A 22,608-nucleotide genomic window follows, 5' to 3' on the forward strand; every position below is an offset into this window, starting at 1 on the left:
CGCCGCCACAGCAGACCTTCACACCCGTGTTTGCCTGTCACCCAGACAAAGCCCAGGAGCTGAAGAAACTGTGGCTTCTTCAGAGCCAGCAGTCTGGAAACCCAGGGCAAACTCTGCCTTCCAGATCCTCTTGCTCTTTCGTATGTTTATAGAGAACCAGATCAGAGGCGATAAATCAATTCAGATTTAGTTGTGGCCTTCTGGGTTTAGGTTTCTGAGATTCCCTGCCCTGTGTTATCATCTCTTAGAGGCAGGGCAGAGGCACACACCAGGGCTACGGTGTCTTGTGTACATCTCGAGATATCTGATGACGCCAAGAATTAGGACTAACCCAGAAGAAGCCAACCATTAGTAGTGTGTACATAAAGATTCCTTCCTTTAGGATAATAAATGTATTCTTCTAATATAGACTGTTATGTGCTGTTCTCACCCATTTATCCATATATTCACTTCTTCACTACGTATTTTCAATACTCAGTTAAGAGTGTACTAAGAGTCAGTGGTACACAGCTGTAATTTCAGCACGTCACAGCTGTTCACAGCACTTCACAGCACTTCACAGTGGTTACACAGCTATAACTTTAGCACTTGTGAGACAGAAGAGGAGGATCACAGGTTTGAAGCTATCCTGTATTATATAGTAAGTTCTAGCCCAGCCCAGACTCATAGTGTGGGCATCTGTTATTCCCCTACTCCACAAAAATGTGTATTCTGTATGCTGGTCAATATGTAGAGAGACCCAAAATAAAAAGCTCGAGTCCCGGTTCTCGTGGAGTCCATGGGCTGGCTTGGGTAGAACAGGGCATAGGTCACTTTTCCTAGGGTGAAAGGATAACACTGAGAGCAAAATCTCATTTCCAGCAGTGAAAACTGCTCCACAAAAGCAGAAAAGGAAAAAAGTTTTGATATTAAATAAGCATCCAGCCACAATGTGTGACACTGTAGGGGATATGTTAGGAGATGGCTAAGGCAAAGAGAACTCCTACTTCATATCGCGAGGAGAGCCAACCAAACATTGTAGGCATTTTCTCAAGGTAAGCCACAGTAAGCCATTTCATAAGAGGACTCAATAACACCATTTTTATACATTCTTGCCCTAGATTTACCTGGTAACCCTGGCACCGGGTTGGCTGATTGGCTTTATCTGGAGTTGAGAGGGTATTTCCCCTCTGTGTGATAGGAGGAAGCTATACAACTTGGAGTGTGGGTTGTGTTGGGATTCTACAGAAATTGGATGTGAGATCCATTTCCTTGCTGATTGTATTTGAGAGATGACCCTTGAGAAAGACACTCCTGGGTTAAAAATCTATCAAAAAAAACCCCACCCATTTAGATTTGAAAATGAGCTGAGTACTTTTCATTGTGAGAACTCATCATGACATTATCCAAAGGGCCTGCTCAGGGAGCAGGTTACAGGAGGGTCTCTTATTATCAGAAGAGAGAGTCAAGTTTCTAATTGATAATAAGTTCCATAATTATATGGCTCAGATAGAAACACAGATCTGAAATATAGTCTTTATTTTTTCTCCCATGCCTTAAGCACTGTCTGCTTCCCTTGCAGAGGTCCAGACATGTAGGCGCATTGAGCCTGTGCATATATGACAGAAACTCAGCCATTCCCCTATATACTGTAAAACTAGGATCACAAAACAAATCCTAGAGCCACTTTGAGTTAGAATGTGTGCCCTTGGCTCAGTTCCCCAAGTGATCAGGTTATCAAGGCAAACATGCATTTGTTTGTAACATTGCTCATACACTGTCTTACAGGCTGTCAAGTGGGCATGTTGGATTCTCATAGATCTTTCTTCTTCTTTTTTAATAACACAAAGAACTTTTTTAGTCTATAGGCCTGCGAAAAGAAAGGGATAGGGGTTAGGGAAAAGGAGGCAGTGATGAGATACATACATGGAAGCAGGGTTGTTGCAGGAGACAGGGGACCAGTGATGTTGGGGCAGGGAAGGGCAGCATATGGGTAACTAAAAATAAAGTATAATGACATAGATATGACCATACCACAACTAAGTCCATTACTTTGCATGCTAAACAATTAGTTTTAAAACCAAAATAAACAAACAAATGGATAAAGGAAGGAATTAAGAAGGAAGGACAAAGAAAGATGGGCAGGTAGCCTCCTGTTTAAGTTGAACATGTCTGGTTACTCTCAGAAGCCCTCACTTTGGGGTGCTGCCAGGAGGTGGGTCTCGGGGTGACAGCTCTAAATCACTGCGGGAGTTTTAGAGAAGTCCTTCCAGGACTCCCCACAACAGACTCATCAAAGTGCCGGTCCGGGGATGTCCATTCTGTGGGTTGGAAACCCCGAGCAGCTGCATCTTAATCCCTTCTGGAGTTCAGATCCACTCAGCTCTGTTCCTCCTGGAGGAGCTGGTGGCTATCCGTGATCCCCATCCTGCCCCCTGGGAAGCCCCTCTTCACAGCCGACGGAATGTTCTAGGTGTGATAAGGCAAGAACAGCCATAGCAAAGTGCCTCCCGTGTTTAATCATGTATGTATGTGTACATACAAGGCACATGGGCATACACAGTGGACACTCCATGATCTCAGCTTCATCACCCACCTTGAATACCCTTGATATTTGTCAGGTCATTACACTTTTGCTCAAAGCAGTAGGTGTATGTGGCCAAGTTGTTTAGTTCTGGATTGGGTCTCCCCAGTGGTGGCCCTCAAGCCTTGAGCTGTAATTTCTTGAAGTTCTGTATGACAGACAGGCTTTCAGCTCAGTGCTTGGCTCCACACTGTCCTAGTCCCTTTCTTCCCACATGAATGTGCCCTAAAACTGTTGAGTGGAATCGAGACTAAGCAACGGGTTTTCCTAGAATGCGTGGATGGGCAAGGAGCAGAGATGGAGGAGGTAGTCCAAGGTGGGAGCTCGTCAGTTTTTCACCGTTACTACGGACACAGTACACTCTTAACTCCAAGCCTATTCTGCTGGTATTGCAGAGCAATCAGGATACACGTGAATGTGGGAGGCAGGAGGTATCAGGCCACCTTAGTACCCGAAAGCCACATCGTTACTAGCTAGACACATTAGTGGTTGTTAGGCCTATGATTTCATGGCCACATTTGATACCCCTGCGTGCCTACACCTGTTACGTGTGAGAAAGACTCTGGGTGCACTGTAAGGCTGACGCCTGGGGGTGATTTCAACTTGAGCTCTTTTTTGACACAATTATTTTCTTAATTTTATTTGTCCTTTTGTTTCTGTTACAGGGAGATACTGGGCCTCAAGGCCTCCCAGGGCCTCCAGGAGTAGCCGGACCACAGGTCAGTGAATACCAGTAAACGTCCTCTCTTCTTCCACTTCAGTGCTCCATCTAAGCTTGTGGCGAGTAATGCCTCATAGCCTTAACATCTGGAAAGTCAGGTCCCAGGTTGTATCTGATTTTAGTGACCTGGGAAACTCAGTGCAGCTCACTGAACCTCAGTTTCTCTCCTAGAAACCTGCAGTCTGCATTACACACTGTGGCCATCAAAGGCACCGAAGTGTGTGGCATTTATTAATTGGTTTCAGACACCTCAGCTTCACGACACAGAATGAGATTCAGAGCAGTGTTAGCACTGAGTTATAGGACGCAAGAAATAACTGGTGGTCACTGATACAGCAGTGAGGAAGGTGCTCCATAAATGCGGTTGAGCTCTGCTATCCTCAGGGGAACATGAGGCACATGTTTAAAGTCAGCTGTGTGAAGCCACAGAGATGAGAGGGGAGGCATGATCTCCACCAAAGAGCAGGCAGGAAAATGCTCCTTGGCTCTCAGAACTGGTGTTCCTGGCCTGGAGCCACAGGGCCTGTCAGTGTCGACACTCAGCTTTAAGAAGAGACTGTACAAAGTTGGAATAGGAACAGGAGAGGTGGGCTCAGCACCCTTGTCCCCACGGATACTCTCTCGGTGAGTACTCTCTGGTCTACTGTGACCTCAGTGCCGGCTCTTAGGGAGGAGTGGGTCTTTGTGTCTCTTCCTGTGCCCGGTCTGGATGGAATGTCATTCTTTTAATAGTGTGGGTAGCAGGGAATTTGAGGCCAGGAGAGAGACATGGTTTTGAACTCTCAACCTGGAATCTTAGAAGAGTTTCTGGATTTCTCTGTTTTGCTGTTTTAATAAACTGGGGCGTGTCATCATGACTCCCGAAAGTAAAATGCTGTCACCAGCACCTGGTAAGTTACAGACTCTCGGTTTATTGTTCTTTCAGTCCCTGGAGTCACAGCCTGTGGAGGGACTGAAAGAAGGTTGATATAAAATTTAAGAGGTAGCCAGAAATCTCAGGAACCAAGGTAGAAAAACATACTTGAATGTAATATCTTTGGGAAACTTGCAATGAATATAGTAGATTCAAAAGGAATCAAAAAAACAATCAAAATTTAAACAAAGGCAAGACTGACCCTAACTTAAATGACTGTTTTCACCCCCATTCTGCTAGTTCCAAGTGGTCAGAACCCCATCAGGCTGCATTTTGAAATTCTGTTTATTTTGGTTTCTATTAATCGATTTTAGATTTTTAAAATGTTGCCCTTTAATCTTGGTTACTGAAATTTTTTTTTATCAAAGTGCTGGTTAGATGGTTCAGCGGGTGTAAGCACTTGCTACCAAGCCTGATGCCCTGAGTTTGATCCCCAGAATTCATGTGGTAGAAGGAGAGATCCAACTCCTGAATGCTGTCCTAGAACTAGGTGCACATTCACTGTGGTATGTGACCAACTCAAAATGAATAGATTAATAAATGTAAAAATTATTCAAAGGTGAGTACTTGTCTTAATCTAGACCAAACCCTTCAACATGGTATTGAATTGCTTTACATTTAATTTATGTTTATTTTGTGTGTATAAGCATTTTGTCTGAATGGAAGTATGTACAGTAGTACATGTGTGAAGTGCCTGTAGAGACAAGAAGAGGTTGATGGAAGCTCTGGACCTGCGGTTACAGATAGTTTGAAGCTTCTGTGTGGGTACTGCAAGCTGAACCTGGGCTCTCTGCAAGAGCGGCCAGTACCTCCAACAGCTTTATACTTAGTATATCACAAATTCTGAGAAATATCTAGATCTCCCAGGCCCTGCCCGGCAGGTTGAGATGGCTAGCATTCGTGATCCATATACTTTGTCAAGATTTAGTGGTTTTGATACAGTTAAGAGTTTGATTTCAAAAACTGCCATTATTAGTTGATATTGTATACAGACCAGGAGATTTTGCCAAGGGTGCTTTTACATTGAGCAATATCAGTGTGCAGCATCACTGAATGTCCCTCTAGCCACTGCATGTGAATCTCCCCCTGTGATCCTGCCGGGAAGGCTCGGCCACTTCCCTGGAGAATTCTGTGCAGCAGCTTCAGCTTTTCCTTAGTTGACCTTTGCTGCCATTGTGTTGGCTGCCGGGCTTAGCCTCTGACAAGAAGGAGCCTTTATCCAGAGAGACAAAAGCAAATCAATTAAACCGGTCCAGCACACTTCCTGCAATGCAAACAGACAATTTTCCTTGTCATCTCAACCGGGAAGGAAGCACTGATCTTTCGGGATGGAGTCTCCATTCTTGTTCTCTTATGACTTACTGCAAGGGCAGGTGTTCTTTAAATATTTTGAAAGAGCTCTCGCCAGAAAAAGAACAGAGCTTGGTGCTGCATCTGAAAGCCAAGGCTCCTGCTCCTCCAGTTGGTTACTGGTGGTGATCTTGAAAATTCTTTGGACTCAGGGAGAACCTCCACAGTAACAATGGCCTAAGGACCAGGTGATGGCCTATATGGTATGGCCTCCTGCAATGCTGAACATGATCCTGAAAGGGACACTTATCTTACAGACAAGGAGACTAAAGTTTAGCAACACAAGATGCTAGGAACCAAACCTGCAGGTAGTGTAACTGAAGTTGACCTATAAATCCATGGGTCATCAAACTTCTAACTAATAACAACACCAGCACCCAGCACCCAGAAAAGTTCCCAGTGTTCCTTCATTCTAGGCTGAGAGTAAGACCCTTGGGGTAGGCTGTCCTTGTCACCATGGAGTGTTGATAAACGAGTCACAGAGGCATTAATGCCTTTTCTGAGGACCCACAGGTTGGCATCTTGGTTCTTGGTTTTGAACTCAGACTACTTTTTTTTGCTCGTCACTTTCCCCATGACACTGTCCAGAAAACAGATTTGTTTCTTTCTTACCCTCCAAACAAAATCTTTGCAAAATTTATGGACACAAAGATGTATTTGTCAGCAGAAAGTGCTTCCCATGACAGAGAAGCAATGACCACTGTAAGCATCCGTTGGTCACTGAAGACCCTGAGTGCTCACTGGTCTCCCTGCATTGCCAAGAAGGCTTGGTTTGGGTTTACTACCATGACCAACAGCCTCCTGTGATTCATCCTGCCTGCCTCTGTGTCCAGTCTGTCTGCAGATGCTGGGGCTGGGATGAGGAGATCAGCACCCTGGATAGCTTCAGAGTTCCATCCTGAGTTTAGAAACTCTAGGGCAGGGTGCTGTAGTGCTTGCTATTCTTGTAGAGAAGGAACAGGGAGTAAGATGGCAGTCATGGTGACAGCCCTGGGAACACGTGGTTCTGCATTCAGCTAGAAGAGCTTCTCCTGCATTGGTGATGGTGATTGTTTAACAGCTGCCTCTGCTGAGTACTTTATTTCTTGCTTAATGCATATTCTTAACTAGGCCATGGGTTTGATGGAACCCTAAAGTGGTTCTGGAGACATCCCAGAAAGCAGACATCCTGTTTGCGAAGTTCTGAATAATTCTGCAGAGGTTACACTTACTGCTGTTTCTGTTGACAAAGCATACCAAAGAACCCTATCCGTCAGAGGTCACGAGGACCATTTGCTCCATGATCTCTTTATGAGCCAGCACATCCTCCATTCCCAGGTGCTCAGTCCTGGATGCTATCACTACATGATCTCTTTAACACCTTCCTTCCAAGTCACATGGTATAGGAAGAGGTCAGATATAGGTCATTCTTCTGATGCAGGGAAGAAACCAACAGTCTGGTGGGAGCACACAGAGAAGGTATTATGGCTGGAGACCCTTATACTGGCAGACATAGGCTTGGCTTTGGAAGCTGGTGCCTATCTAAACTCCCCTGCCTTCTGCTGCCTGGATGAACTGACTCACTAATTACAGTAATTGGACATTTTGTTAACTTCTCTGACTCTTCAGTCGATTATTTAAAGATACTGCCTGGACAGAAGTTTTGCTCATGAGTTTTAGTAGCACAAACTCTGATCATAACTCTACTTGTAAAAAAGTGGCAAGGAATGTCTAGGAACCAAACAAAAGAACATTTATAAAGTCCAGCATGTAGGAAGCATGACTGATGGTGGTCCTCATAGCTCTTAGGCCATTGTACATAGTAACAAACATAGCAGGACTCTGGAGAGAGCAGATAGATGTCTTTAATGAAACTAGTGTCATGGGACAAGAGGTGACCCATGATATCCCCTGAGGAGGTGGATTTACTTGCACTGAGGGATTAGACAGGATTTATCGTGCATTTGGGGGGATGAGGTGAGGTGGGGTTTTAGGCAGGAAACAGCTGGGCCTCTAGTGAGAGGAGCAGAGAGCCTTATTTGCTCCAGGAGTTCATGCCTTCTCCTTTACATCTTGCAGAACCCATGAGGAGATCTATCCAGCAGATTTGACTGACAGAGGATAGCCCAAAGGGGAACTCTAAATAATGGAAACACAAATAAAGCAGCACCACTGTTTCAAAATCAGTGCTTATATTAATTTATAATTATATTAAAAAGTCAAAGTCTCTTTCCAATCTAAGAAACCTCTCCAAAGATAGAAAAAGAATCAATCTTATCAATATCCAAACACTGATCCAGAATGCAGTGTGCACCACATACTCAGGAGGAGGGTGGAGAGTTAGAGAAACTTCAGTCTTGGGAACCATTGTGTACGGTTGATCTCAGCATTTGCATTCATGTCTCAGGCGGTGCTAACTGTTGTAAACAGAAACTGCTTGACCTATTAGTTCAGGCTTCTTACTTACTAACTCTTACAACTGAAATTAACCCATTTCTATTAATCTGTGTATCACCATGGGGCTGTAGCTTACCAGTAAAGGTTCTGGGCATCTTTCTCCTTCAGTAGCTACATGGCATCTCCCTGCTCTGCCAACTCTTTCTCTCTATCTCTGTTCAGATTTCCCACATGACTTTATTCTGCTAAGCCATTGACGGACACAGCTTTATTCATTATCCAATAAAAGCAACACATATACAGAAGGACATCCCACATCAAACTGCTACTAAGACAGAAGACATGGAGACTCCATTTGTCAACTACGTTCATTCCAGATGTGCCAAGTACCTGGTGGTAATCAGTAAACTAGCTGGCTACTTGCTGTAGAATCAAGGGGCATAAAAACATCTCCAGTCCTTGTCACAGAGGGTAGTTTTGTGCTTGTGATCCAGACTTCTGCCAATGTTAGTTCCTGCCAGCAGGAACTGGGAAAGGGACGCCCGCCCCCCTTGTTTATTAAATTCCAAAGAGATGATTACTAAGTTCGGAGAAAGACATAATTGGGTTCCTGGCAATCAACAGGCAGAAGATTTGTTTATTAGTAACTTTTTTATTGCTGTGATAAAACACAGCAGTGGAAACCAGGTCACCATGTCCTTAGAGTATGACTTGCCCTACATCCCCCTGGTATCCTCATTCTCTGTTCTCAGCTTCCTGGTTTCCCTGATGCTAACTTTTCTGCTCTCTCATGCTGCTTTGACTACAATGACTGATATCTCTGAAAATGCGAGTCAAAATGAATAATTCATCTTTTTCTGTCAGGTATTTGGTCTACATATGCAAGAGTAACAAATACACAATTATTTTAAGAAAACTATGCATGTGGAGCGAGATCGTCCCTTAATTGTATTTATTTATTTCTTTTTACTATGGAATCATGTTTATTTCTGTTATGTCATTAGCTATTTGAAACAGATACCAGGCAAAATGTACCCAATTTAATTTATAATTTTTTTTAAAAAAACAAGACAATAATTACAACATTTCTCCCTTTCCCCATTTCATCCCTTCAAACCCCCCATATGCCCTTCTTGCTCTGGTTCAAATTCATCTCTTTTGCCATTAATTTTTATTAAATGCATATATGTATATACATATACATTCCTAAATATGACTTGCTCAGTGTGTATAATGTTACTCAGACATATGTTTTTAGGGCAAAGCATTTGATATAAACAAGCAACTCGTACTCTTTCCTGGGGAAGAACATTTCTCCTGCTCGCCTCACTCCTTCGTTGCCTGTAGTTCTTCATTTAGGCTTGAGTTGGAAAACAAGAGTGAAGCCTTTGGAAATGATGCTCACTAAACATCTAAAGAGAACTGGACGAGTACAATGGTCCTATAGCTTTGCAAGGACAAAGGCCCCTGGAAGGTGGGATTTAGACCTGTTTTTTGATTGTTGCATTTCCAGTGTACAACCATGTGCCCTATCTGCTGTTAGCATGTTAGGATGGTTGATCTGCCTTCTCCACCATCAGTCAAATCTCAGAACACATAAACAACCCAAACCAGGCATCACTGCCTCAGAAATGAGTCAGGAAAGTAACTTGGTTGGGGAGAGGCTGCTGGCTACTGCTTGGATATCTGATAATCACACAAGATTGGCAGAATGTAGATCCCTGAGCTTACTTATGCTCTGAGACCGCAGGTGGGTGATTGGATCTATTGATTGACTGATTGATTCTTTCTTTCTTTTTTTAATGAGGCAGGGTCTCATGGTGCCCAGACTATTCTGGAACTCACTATGTAAATGATAATTATCTTGAACTCCTTAACCTCCTGCCCTCCTTGTCCAAGTGTGGGATTTGTAGCAGGTGCCACCATTCTCAGCTCAGATTTTTTCAGTCTGCAAAAACCAATGTCAAAAGCAATTTCAGTGGCTACACCGGGTGTCTTAGACATATCGCATACTTATCCATGAGCTCAGCATATCGACAAAGAGCTGCAAGGGACAGAATCTGAAAGTTCTGACACACTGCCCAGGACGGCAGGGGATCCATAAATGTCAGACCCCTTGCTGAAAGGAAGTGAGTCATGTTTGGAGGTGGCTGTGTTTGCGCAGCTCTTCGGCTGTAGTGGGCACAGAGACAGGGACAACTGTGGGGATTCTGAGCTGCTGGCATTTTCATTGTTGCCAGCTGCATATTGAAACGGCTCTGCAGCTAGCCTGAAGTCTGGGATTTGAAAGGGATCCATTTACCTTTAAAACCAATTGTCCTGAATGTCAGTGAAGCAGTATGTAGCTCTATGGCACTTCTTTGATTGTGAAGTAGCTGCAGACAGAGTGCCAACTTTAGACACCAAGCAACACTAGATGTAATAGCATGCAAAGATATTGGAATAAGTTCTTTTTTCTTGTGAACCGCCTTCTTTCTTCCTCTAAACAATGGCACCTAGCACTTTGTAAGCATCATTTCCTCTAACCCTCACAGCACAGTCTAGGAACCTTTAGCATGACATCATGAGCTGCTGTGCACTAGAGTGAGATGGATGGAAAGAGGGCTGGACTTTACACCTCGTGAGAAAACTATGGTACCCTGGACTTTCTGGACTCCCATACATTGACCTGCTCCCACCCCCAGTCATTCTGAATGGACAGATAGAGGTCTAGAAAGAGATGAAGAGGGATAGGAATGAAACCAGTACCAGAGCAGTTCACTGCCAGGGACTCTTCATGGCACAGCTGGATATTATAAAGGACCCAAAGTGCGGCTGTGTAATACAGTTTACTGTAAAACATTTGTTAATACAGTAGTATACTTGGTATGGTAGCTCGCTTCTGTAATCTTAGCGCTTGGGAGGCTGATGCAGGAATAGTGATATAAGTTTGAACACAGTCTAGGCTACATAATGAGCCCTGGGGCAGTCTTAGACACAGCATAAGAGCCTGTTTTATTTCTTTTAAAAAACAAAACTACATCTGGTGGCTCATGGCTGTGTTCCCAGTACTCATGAGCAAATGAAGGAGCATTACTGTAAGTTTGAGGCCAATCTGGGCTACATAGTGCTAGGACAGCCTGGGCTATAGTTAAAGAATATGTCTCAGAACCAAACCAAAAAAAAAAAAAAAAAACAGAAAAAAAAAACACGAAAAGCAAAAGACCTACAGGTAGACTGGATGAAGTGGGCACAGCTGTAATCTCTGTACTAGTAGAGGCTGGAGAATTAGGAGTTCAAGGCTATCCTTGGCTACATAGTGAGTTGGAGATCAATTTGAGCTTTATGCGGTTCTGTCTAAAAAACTAAGAAAAACAACAAACAAACAAACAAAACATGACTGCCCGAACTTGAGCTAAGCAAAGATGATACCACTAGGCATACCAAAGTGGATGGGGAAAAGCCCACGAGGCCTCAACCCTATACAAAGAATTCTGGGCAATTAAGAAATGCTAGGAACAGGAGAGGTGGTCTTCCCTAGGGAAGAGCATACCAGTTAGTTGTCTGGTGCCAAATGGCCAGCCCTCAAAACATATATACAAATAACATTATATGGACTAAGCTTATATGGACTAAGCAGGTTATATTTAGAAATATATATATATATATACACACATACATGGATGTAATAATGTATTATATACATGTATGCATGTAATAGCAGTTAATGATAAATGAGGCTATGAATTTCAAGTAGAGCAGGAGAATGTATGGGAGTGTTTGAAGGAAAGAAAGGAAAGGGAGAAATGTACTTATAATCTCAAAAAAGAATTAAAAAACTACCCACAGAACCAGGATACATGACAGTTAAGATTTTGGAAATTTGAATCATACTTTTAGGCTTAGTTCATAAAAATACTTCCCGTAGGTTGCATGCTCTAAGTATTGTGGTGACTGTGCTGATAATAATAGTGATAAAGGGGTAGGAATGGTGCTGGTAACCATGGTGATGGTAATGATGCTTGTGATGAGGGGATGGTGATGGGTGATGATCATGTTGACAGTGGTGCTGACGATGGTAACCATAGTGATAACGATGGTAGTGATGATAGTATTGAGATAGGGATGATAGAGGTGATGATTATGATTATAGTGATGCTGCTGACCATGGTGATGGTCAGGTAGTGATGATGATGTCTGTGTTCACTAAGAACTAGCACTAAGCCTATCACTGGCCTATGAACTTCCTAGACTTTTAGGTCACTCACAGTTTTCACTGTCCCTCCATAATGCATTATCACTATTCTCATTCAGAAGGAAGAGAGGGCTCAAAGCACTCTTTCCAGTGACATGCAGCAAAAGATAAAGCAAGGATCAAGGTGCCAAGTGAGAAAATGATATTATAACAAATAGTTAGGAGTTCCCCTTATACCACACTCTGTGGAGGTCTTCCATGCATCATCTAGCGGTGTAATCCGAGCATTCTCTGAGGTGGATATCGTTAGTTATTTTTGTCGTTGTTGGTAATTTGTTAAGAAAAGTACACAGAGTGTCTATCTGAGTTGCTCCTTCAAGTCCCACAGACAATACTAGGAGCACAAGGAACATGTATGTGGAGAAACTGACCACAGAGTTGAGTGTGCAGAGCTACCTGCCACCCCCCTGCCCATCTCTATCTTCCTTCTACCTTTCTCCCACGCCTGCTCTTCACCAACACTCACTTCTTCCTCTGTCTCACGTCCCTGGAAGACCACACACTTCTCTTTCCCTCAGCCTGGACATTCTGATCCACTTCTGACTGTGGTTACGGATCTAATCTAGGACCATCATCCACCCTTCTAGTGACGTCTGCCATCCCTGACTACGTTCAGGTTCAGGAGTGATAAACCAGGCTCGGAGAACTCAATTCTGCCTTCCTCCCAGCCCTGTTGGCTTATGCTCCCCTAAGGGACCTGAAACTCAGCTGGACATTTTCACCAACAGTCTTTCAAGCTGGACCTGCTTCTGCCCACGTCATCATGGTTGGCGTGCAACCACATGATAGAAAATTTGAAGAGTGGAAGAAAACACCGAAATATACTTGTATATTTGCAGTGAAGCTCTGGTGACATTTTTTGTGACCTAACTTGTCTTTTCTGTTTCCTTCCCAAGGGAAACCAAGGAGAACGTGGTGCAGAGGGTGAGGTGGGACAGAAAGGTGATCAGGTAAGGCCATTGATGTCGTAAAGAAGCTTGTATTGTAAGAAAGGCCTCCCTCTCAGCCGTGTCCTCCCCTTCCACTTCCGTGCCTGCAGAGGAATGTCTGAATCTTGTTTTCCTGCTCTCCATTGTGACCTCTATGCTGGCTCTCACCCCGATCCATCTCCCAGTGGTCCGAGGAGCCTTCATCTTTCCATTTTCTCTCCTCGTTCCCCATGATTATTTCTCCCTCACTGAAGTGTTCCCAATCTCCAGTAAACAGCCCTTTCTCCCCCCTCCATTTCTGAAGCTCTTCTTTTTACACTCATGGTGCTATTTAAAATGCTTCATAGCCCTTCTTGAGCCCGTCATTGCCTGGTCAGGCTAGCTGGACCCCCTCTCCTGAGGCATGGGAGGATGACACCAATACCAATACTTCCCTCCTATGGATCTGAAGTACTGCTTCCCCACTGTCCCCAGGCAGTAGCGCTGGCTGATTCTGCACAGCCTTGCTTGGGCAGCTTTAGTGCTTACTAAGTGACTTGTGCATTGTCTCCACTGCCAACATTTCCTCTTCCTTCTTGTTCCCACTCTCTACCAGCCCTCCCTTTCTGCTTTCACACTGCTTTGTGTCTCACTCCAGTGCTCGTGGTAACTCATTCCATGCCAGGCACCACTCCAGAATCTGAGATACAAAACAAGCAAGGGTGAATCCTAACCTCAGGGCATATTGGTGCAGGTGGGTGGAGGGCGAGCCACCAAGTCCATGATCCTCAAGCAGCTATATGAGGTCTGTGTTTAAGGTTTCCTCCTCTGTATTTTGGAGAAGCAAAAGCATCTGGGTTATCCCACTTAGAATAGCATGCCAGCAACAAATACTCTGTACATTGTACTGAGTATTGTTTATGTTTTCCAGGGGCAGGTTTGGAGAGGTAGGCGAGAGAAAGAATTTCCTTGGTATTAGTTTGTATCTTTAGCATTGCCATACAAGACTGAATGTTAGATACTAAATTCTACATGATAAAGAATGAATGGCTCATTCTGTAACTCACAGGAAACTCCACATGTGAAAATAGATTATTTCTGTCATATTATCATAGTAGTAATGTCAGAGCTAAATTATTCCAAACTTATTCTGTTAAGGAGGTACACACACACACACACACACACACACACACACACACAGAGAGAGAGAGAGAGAGAGAGAGAGAGAGAGAGGAGAAAGAAAGCTATAGATATGTCTTGATGGATAATAATAAAATATTTATCTTGAAAGCATGATGTATGGGTTTGATTACTCAGGGCTTATGTTAAAAATAAACAAAAACAAATAAACAAACAAAGATGGTGTGGTGGCCTACGGTTGTTACTGGTATAGACACTTGATCCTTGGGGTTTGCTGGCCAGTCAGCCTAGCCTTCTTGGCAAATCCCAGGGAAGTGAGAACTCTGTACCAAAAACTTAGTGTGCATATCTGCAAGATTGGGAGCATAATAAAAAATAAAATTTCAGGTTCCATCTAGATAGAAGACGCAGTCCCTTTTATTTGATCTCTGTGGGACATTTCTGGGCATTGTTCGTTGGTCTGTATATGCATTTTCATACATATACATGAATGTGCTTTCTCTCTCTGTCTCTCTCTCTCTGTCTCTCTCTCTGTCTCTCTCTCTGTCTCTCTCTCTCTCTCTCTCTCTCACACACACACACACACACACACACAGCACTTTATATCCATGGCCATAGAATAAACCAAGCATGACTGCAAATGTATTATTATCTCTGAAATACTGTGATAACAACTCTTCCTTTAGTGTTCCATTGCAGTAAATATTATAGGTAGTCCAGATATAGTTAAAAGTATATGGACAGGTGTGAACAACTCATATGTCTTTTTTGTATAAAGGACTTGGGCACCCCTGAATTCTGGTGTCTTGGGAAGATACCCTGGAACCAAGCCCCGTAGAAGTGGCAACTCTGCGGCATTGCCCTTGCCCACTTTGTTTTCAGTTCTTCTTTAGTGGGACACTGTTTGCATATCTGGAAGGTTGGGAGTGTAATAAAATGATTTTTCAGGTTCCATCTAGATACAAGATGGAGTCCCTTTTGTTTTTATCTACATCCTCAGCTACTTCCTTATGTCTTCCTCCCACCCCAGATGATTTTGAAATAAATCCTCTTTTTTTTTTTTTTGGTTTTTCGAGACAGGGTTTCTCTGTGGCTTTGGAGCTCGTCCTGGAACTAGCTCTGTAGACCAGGCTGGTCTCGAACTCACAGAGATCCGCCTGCCTCTGCCTCCCGAGTGCTGGGATTAAAGGCGTGCGCCACCATCGCCCGGCGGGAGTAAATCCTCTTTTAAGACATACTCATTTCTATACATATTGTGATGAACTTTAAAAAAAAAATTTCAGACAAGATTTCTCTGTAGCTTTGGAACCTGTCCTAGAAGTCACTCTGTAGACCAGGCTGGCCTCGAACTCACAGAGATCCACCTGTCTCTGCTTCCTGGGTGCTGGGATTAAAGGCATGTACCACCACTGCCTGGCTGAATGAACTTTTTTAAACCTATGGAATCACTAAGGTTACATGAAAAAGAGACCCTTTGTGCCAGAGTCTTTCACCAGTCTTATCACTTGGCTTAAGAGGCAGACTCAGGATTGGTTTCTGGAACTTTTTTAAACCTATGGAGTCACTAAGGTTACATGAAAAAGAGACTCTTTGTGTCAGAGTCTTCAGACTCAGGATTGGTTTCTGAAACTTGTTATTTGTTTCAAGTTGAAAGGTTTTGTTATGAGTCACTTTTGAATAATTATCTTCTGTGTATTCCTAGGGTCACCCTGGAGTTCCAGGCTTCATGGGCCCACCAGGGAATCCTGGGCCACCAGTAAGTAGACTCTCTAATGACGTTTGTCTCATGACTTCGGCATTCAAGGCTTGTGCCCATTCTCCATGGAGACTGCATCACACTGGACCTATCTTATTTTAAGAGATGGAATTGCCATTAAAACTCCTAGGGATGACAAAGAAGTAATTGGGATGAATATTGAGGGGTCCGAGTAGCCTTGAGAGATGGGCTGCTCAGGGTGATTTTGGGCCTGAGGACCCCTGGCAAAGAACGATGAAGCCAGTGTTCCAAGGTTATGATCTTGAGTAAATAACTCATTTACATTGAACTTGAAGATGCCCATATAAGCCTAGATTCTCCCCATTGTTCTGGGATAATTACAAGTTATTGTTCACTATTATTTTTTTAACCACTTATTGTTGTTCTCAGACATTTTTGGTAACTATAACATCTACTGTTAGTACCATTCAATTTATTGTGCCTTTTAAGCAAATAATTTCCTTGCTCTTGTAGTGACTGTAGCCATGACATTGACACAGGGCCTCAGCATCTTTCTGTTCCTACAGATTAGTCATGTTGTTTTCCTGCGTGGATTCAACTGCAGTTGCAGCTCTTAGATTCATTGAAGGTAGCCATGACAACAAGCAGTGTCAATTACTGTCCCTAATGAGCCCAGAACCCCAGAGATTTTCATGGATTCTTCATGAAACTCTTGTCTCTCAGACCTTGCAAACAAGGCCACTCTGGATGACTCAGAGCCTATTGACAAGGAACCTGTGCTAGCAGAAATCAGGATTTTTAAAATAAATTTTTAAAAAGATTGTCAGTTTGGATAATAAAGTCAAACTGGATTTGTTGTTTTATGCTATGTGTACACTTTATATTTGTGTGTGTGTGTTTGTGCACATGTGTATATGTGTACGTGTCTATGTGTATGCATGGAGATACCCTTAGAGTCCAGAAAGGGGGCATCGGAGCTCCTTAAGCTGAGTGACAGATAATTGTAAGATGTCATGTGGGTGCTGGGAACCAAACCTATGTCCTTTGCAAGAGCAGGAAGTGCTCTTAACCGTTGGACCATTGCCATCTCTTCTGTCCCTGCTTTGTCTTTTTAAATTGCCACTCACATATAAGAACATGTAACAGCAATTGGCTTTTCATAGTAAACCTTTACATCAAGTTCATAATAAAATTATTCATTTCAGTGAATGAAAAGTTTATTTCAAGTCTTTGTTGGATCCAAAAATCAGGCAAATTAAATCCTGATAAAGGTGGGACTTCAGTGGATATTGGGGACAGTCATTAGAATTAATCAAAGAGGAACATATGCGAGACAGGTGGCTTTATTAAAAATCAGTCCATTAGTGAATAATTTCTTGTCACGGTAGTTTAACCTCCCAGTGCACCCGTCAGCTGAGGATCACAGAGCTGGGACACAGCCTTAAACCTTCATCCCTTCACCCTGATAGTTCCAAAGCTAGTACATGGCTCTAGTACCTTCCCATCAGAGATCGCTATAACTTAGTGCTCCTCGACAGCCATAAGGGTCCTGGCTTTGGATACTCAGGCTACATGCTGAGTCTGAGACACAGAGGCCAGCACCATCAGATGCCAGTGGGTCTGTTTCCAGTTGAGCAATGCTTACAGCTTATGTAAATGCTTACTGAGAGGCCATCTCTTTTATGCCCTGCTTTGTGCTGCAGTGCTGGGGCTTAGGTGATGAGTCATCCCATAGGCTCAGTGGCCGGTCCCACAGGAGCAACTCAAGAGCAGAGAAGTAACCAGCCTGGCCATTTATTCATAAGTGCTTATTATTTGGCAGGCTCTGTCCAGGGTATTCATGGTCTAGACTCCAAGTCCTCAGAGCTCTTCCAGCATTTATTTTCTGCCCGCAGCCAGTGTCCTTCCTCCAGATAAAACCTTTACCACTTTCCTACTCTGCTTTTGAGTCCCACTTCACAAAGTCCAGGGTTCAGGGAAAGAAACGTTAGCAAACTTTGTGTAGAAAAATCCTGACTTGAGAAAGAAACTACACGTAGCTTTGGACTAAATGTGTAGTTTCACCAATGACCTCATACTATTTGTTTAAATATCACTGATCTCCCTAAAGTTCATGAATAGTATTTGACTTTTTATCTCGCCTAAGAGATGTGGGCAATCAAGCAGCATTCTGCCTTAAGAACTTGCAATCCATGGAAAATCAGTCCTATTTACAGCATCAACTTTCATTGAAGTACAAGGCTGTAATATGATTACTTCTCTGTTCTTATAACATGGCTAGCACATAAAAAAGTCACTTAATCCATACATATAAATCAATCAAATGCTGCTGAATAGTTATCAGTGCAGATCTGTGAGAAATTGTTCACACGTGCTTCCATGACTAGTCCATATCTACTGTAGGTCTGGTCTTGGATGGAAGATAGACATATGGTATTAGATGGGCCTTTGTGCAAAGTCCTTGGGATTTTTTTGGTGATGGTTAATTCTTTATGTGTGTTGCCCTTTTTCAACCCATCCAGCAACATCCAGCATGTGGTGGTTGCTTGCTTTTTCTGCATTCCACAAAGGAATTGGGATGTGGAGCAGTAACGTGACTTGCACTGGGTTGCAGAACTACTCTGTGAAGAGGAAGGATTCTGAGTTTGAGGTTTTATCTAAGTTAATCTCTTTATCCTGTGCTAAACACCTCTTCTGACTCATCTCAGACACCCCCCGTCTCCCTAAGATGGAGGCCGTTTCCTTACTTTCAGAGAGACAGGAGTTGAGCTTAGGTAACATGGAGCTCATGAACGCTAGAGAGGGGCAAATGCCTTAGCTCACCTAAAGATTGCTCCCTTCATCCCCCAGCGCATTCTGCCCCCACTCCCATTTGGTTATTCAAAAATATTGACTGAATGTACTCCAGGAGCGTCTTCAGTTCCCAGGAAGAAATCACGCCTTTTGTGTTGTAGGAGGGGTTGGAAAAGAGGACTATAGACACTAAGCAAATTTAAAGTCAACAAACACTGGGGTATCAGATATTGGCATGTGCTACAGGAAAACAAAGTTACAGAAGGAGAAAGATACTGTTGTGGTTTATGAGAGACCAGTGCTTGAACTTCTCAGTTTTGCCAGTAGCAAATATCTTAGAAACTGATGCCTGAGTTGAGCCTGTGGGCATGGGGGGCAAGGATGAAAGCAGAAGGAACAACACCCCCAAAAGCGGTGGTATAGAATCATGCCCGAGGCTCATCTGTACTCTCTGTTTACTTCTCCAGAACCCTTTTTCTGTCTTTTTAAAAGTGTGAACATTTTTGTTGTCTTAGGGATGATTGTCTGGGCAATGCTTTGTCCCTCCCTCATGTGGTTGCTCCCCCGGCCTCATTTCAGCTGCACATGAAACTGGTCTTCTGCCTTGTCTTTTTAGGGAACCGATGGAAATGCAGGTCCTGCAGGCCCACCAGGACTTCAAGGGGCCCCGGTAAGTTTTGTGGGAGACCCAATAACCATCCTTGTGTTGACCTTTAGGACTTTTTAGAGCCCTGTGTTTGCCAGCTCTCCTCCTGTCCTCTCCTGTGGTAAGCCCACATGTTCATTGCCGTGGTTTCTTGTATGGAAAATGATTGACACATTGCCTTCTAGGTATCTCATTACTTTACCGCTAAAATGAACGTTTTGATGAGATGGTCTGGTGACCTGTGATTCCCTAGTGGAAACAAGCTCTAAATGTATGTTCCATCTCACCTTGTGAGAGTAGCTTCTGTCCCTAGTAACCCAGGTGAACGGAGAGGCCCATCCTGTGCTGTGGTGTGCTCAGGTGTGTTTCAGCCCACAGCTCTGTTATCACAATTGTTCCAGAGGAAGGTACAAGTCAGAAAAGAAGGTCATTGCTCAAGGTCCCCCAATCATAGCTGGTATCTTTGGTGGTTGAACTCAATGCCCTATAATCTCAAAACCTAGAATTCTTTTCTTTCCACCAAGCTGCTAGAACCAAATCTGGATTCAGTGTCATCAAGCAAAAACTGAAATACAGGTCAGGAGTCACTGTGCTGGTTGAGTGCATGTATGACATTTAAAGTTACATCCAATATATCAATGTTTTTTATCCCTTCTGGCCTCTCCAGCCATTTCAGTCTTGGAAGGGAAGTCTTTTAAGCCAAAGTTTCTGTCCCCAAATGAATTCATGGAGCAGGATTTCCAATGCAAATTACACAAGGGTCTTTAATTCATACTAGAGTTTGGACTACACCTCCACCACACCAATGCAATGGGTGTGGGAAGTACAGCCCTGAACCCGGGGAACGGGCAAACTTTTAAAGGGGAAATGCCACAATCAGGGGAGTTTGAGTCCTGTTGTCTTGGGATTGGGTGAGGAGTACATAGGATAAGACAGTTTCTGAAACCACTGGTCAGTTTCAGGGCACAAAAACCTAACATAGAACCATAAATTACTGATAAGGTATCTTCAAGGACAAGATGCCTCCCAAGAACATCTGGACCTCCCAAGAAATTTTATGGCCCTGCTCCCTATCTTCTTAATTGGCCATTTTTAGGATATCTGCTATGGTGTTACATTTCTGGAACTGAGATCCCCCCCCAAGCTCATTATATGGCTTAAGATGAAGTCCCTTCTTTAAAATGGAGTTTGGAAAGTCAGGTCCTCACAAGTCTAGGACCGTTATACCCATTTTATGAATAAGGAGAATGAGACTGGAGAAGCAATCAACATTTAACAGACAAGTCAAAGCCAACAGCTGGTTACAGAAAGCTCGACAGCAAAGTCACAAAGAATGAGGTTGGGCTTCTGCTCCCGTGTCTCTGGCAAGTTCATGTGCAGAAGGACCCTTAGGGTACAGTTAGCAACCCCACATCCTTCTTTGCCAGCATGGAAAAGTGGTGCCCAGTCAACAGAGGCATGCAGAAAATGAATGTCCAGCTTGGGACTTAAGTCAATTTGAAGACATCACATTGGTGTTCTTTCTACTATTTCACACCAACTCATCATGGAGCGCTGAGATTGAATAACCAGCGGCCCCATGGCCCTTCATAGGATCATCCTTCGGTCAATCCGTTTGAAGCAACCAATGCATAAATCCCAGGATAGAAAGCACTGCGGGCAGCCTTTTATTGATTCTCAGACCATAAAAGATTTTCTCAATAAAACTAATGGACTGTTTGCCTGAGGAGAATAAGATACTGAGCCCAGTTGTAACATCATTACATTGCTTTGAATTAAACTCTATTAAATAAGACTTTGATTCCATCATGGGACCCCTTGGTAAGTTATGGTATCAGTTGGGGCTGCCCACAGTCCTGATAGATTACTATAAATATTAAATTGGGATATGGTCCAAGTTTTCTTAGGTGAAATGATATTGGCTGAGTAATGTGGATACACACAGTTCATACAATCCTAAGTATTATCACTGTTTTGAATTAAAACATATGAATGACCTGCCATTATTTTGATACGATATGAAGGGCAGCGGTATGATGTTGAGTCCCCAAATGGCATCTCTTCTAAACACTCTTATATAACACAATGTCTAAATAGCCTCTCCTTGCTACCAGAAGTGGTTTGAGGGCATAACTCCTCTGAAGCAATATGAATGGAGAATTTTAGATTGTTGGGCTTTTCTTGATCTTTTACAGCTGTGTTATAGCTATCTATTTACACAGCAAGGAACTTGTGTTTTCAAAGCCAAAACTTAATTTGAAAAAAAATCATTATTTCCTGCCTGATTTCAATTAGTTGCTTAATAAATATTTAAGTGCGTTAATTCCACGAGCAAACTTAAGGGAAAATGTCACCTTGTTTGCATTCAGCTTGAAAGAGAGATCACAGAGGTGCCATGTGATGCAGACTGGACCAGGGTGTTCTGGAAGATCAGTGGTGCTGGCTCTGCGTGCTGGAATATATAACCAGAGGCTAGGTAGAGAGTGTCGGCTTCTGTGTCTATCTCCTGAACTCTAGGTCAAGTGAGCTGCTTTGTGATTATTAGAGAAGTGTTTATGATGGCTGGAGCGTCAGGAGGCAGAGTCCTCTCTAAACTTGCCTCCTTCACCTGAGAATCAAGTGAATGATTTAGCTCGAGGCTTAGCAAACTTTGTCTCTGAAGAAACAAATAGGAAACCTTTCAGACTTTGTGAGACACTGTTCTCTATTGTAGCTACTGAGCTCCGGTAAGGCAGCATGAGTCATAGATAGTATACATGCTGATAGGGAATGGATTTCCCCTAACAAAACTCTATTTACAAGAACAGGCAGAGGACTGGACATTGCTGACTCTTCTGGGGTTACTAATTTTCCATTTTAACGTTCGTGATACAATGTACATCTAGAAAGTAGTCCAGAATGCGCCATTATCAGTACTTAAGATTCCCCAGTGTTAAATGAATGTTTGATGGAGTGTATCCGTACTACTTACATACATGGTGGTAGATTCTGTAATAGGGGAGGGCTGAACACTGTGGTTCACTGGATTGACTGATTTGCATACATCTGAGAGGCAATGTGTCCAGGACATCCCAAATGTCTTACAGCATAACGCTGTAAAGAGACCGCACAACCCCAAATCGAAGTCACCTCAAAGGCATGCCACATTCTCTGTATTATTTTAGAATTACAAGTAACTTTTCCCATGCATATGAAATATGTGAATATTTTGCCAAATCTTTTAACAATGATAAAAATAAAGCACGAT

General features: G+C 43.2%; 1 protein-coding gene across 1 annotated transcript in view; it reads left to right on the top strand.

The window, feature by feature from the left end:
- Positions 1-22,608, top strand: part of Col22a1 (collagen type XXII alpha 1 chain) — a 210,689-nt gene that overhangs the window by 145,732 nt on the left and 42,349 nt on the right. Inside the window, exons 45-48 of the mRNA XM_041672342.1 lie at positions 3,229-3,282; positions 13,054-13,107; positions 15,908-15,961; positions 19,332-19,385. Coding sequence (XP_041528276.1) covers positions 3,229-3,282; positions 13,054-13,107; positions 15,908-15,961; positions 19,332-19,385 — 216 coding nt within the window. The remainder of the gene's footprint in view (positions 1-3,228; positions 3,283-13,053; positions 13,108-15,907; positions 15,962-19,331; positions 19,386-22,608) is intronic.

This window comes from Microtus oregoni, unplaced genomic scaffold (genome assembly GCF_018167655.1).
Source record: "Microtus oregoni isolate MIOR12 unplaced genomic scaffold, Mior012 000022F_ref0000154, whole genome shotgun sequence".
Lineage (NCBI taxonomy): Eukaryota > Metazoa > Chordata > Mammalia > Rodentia > Cricetidae > Microtus > Microtus oregoni.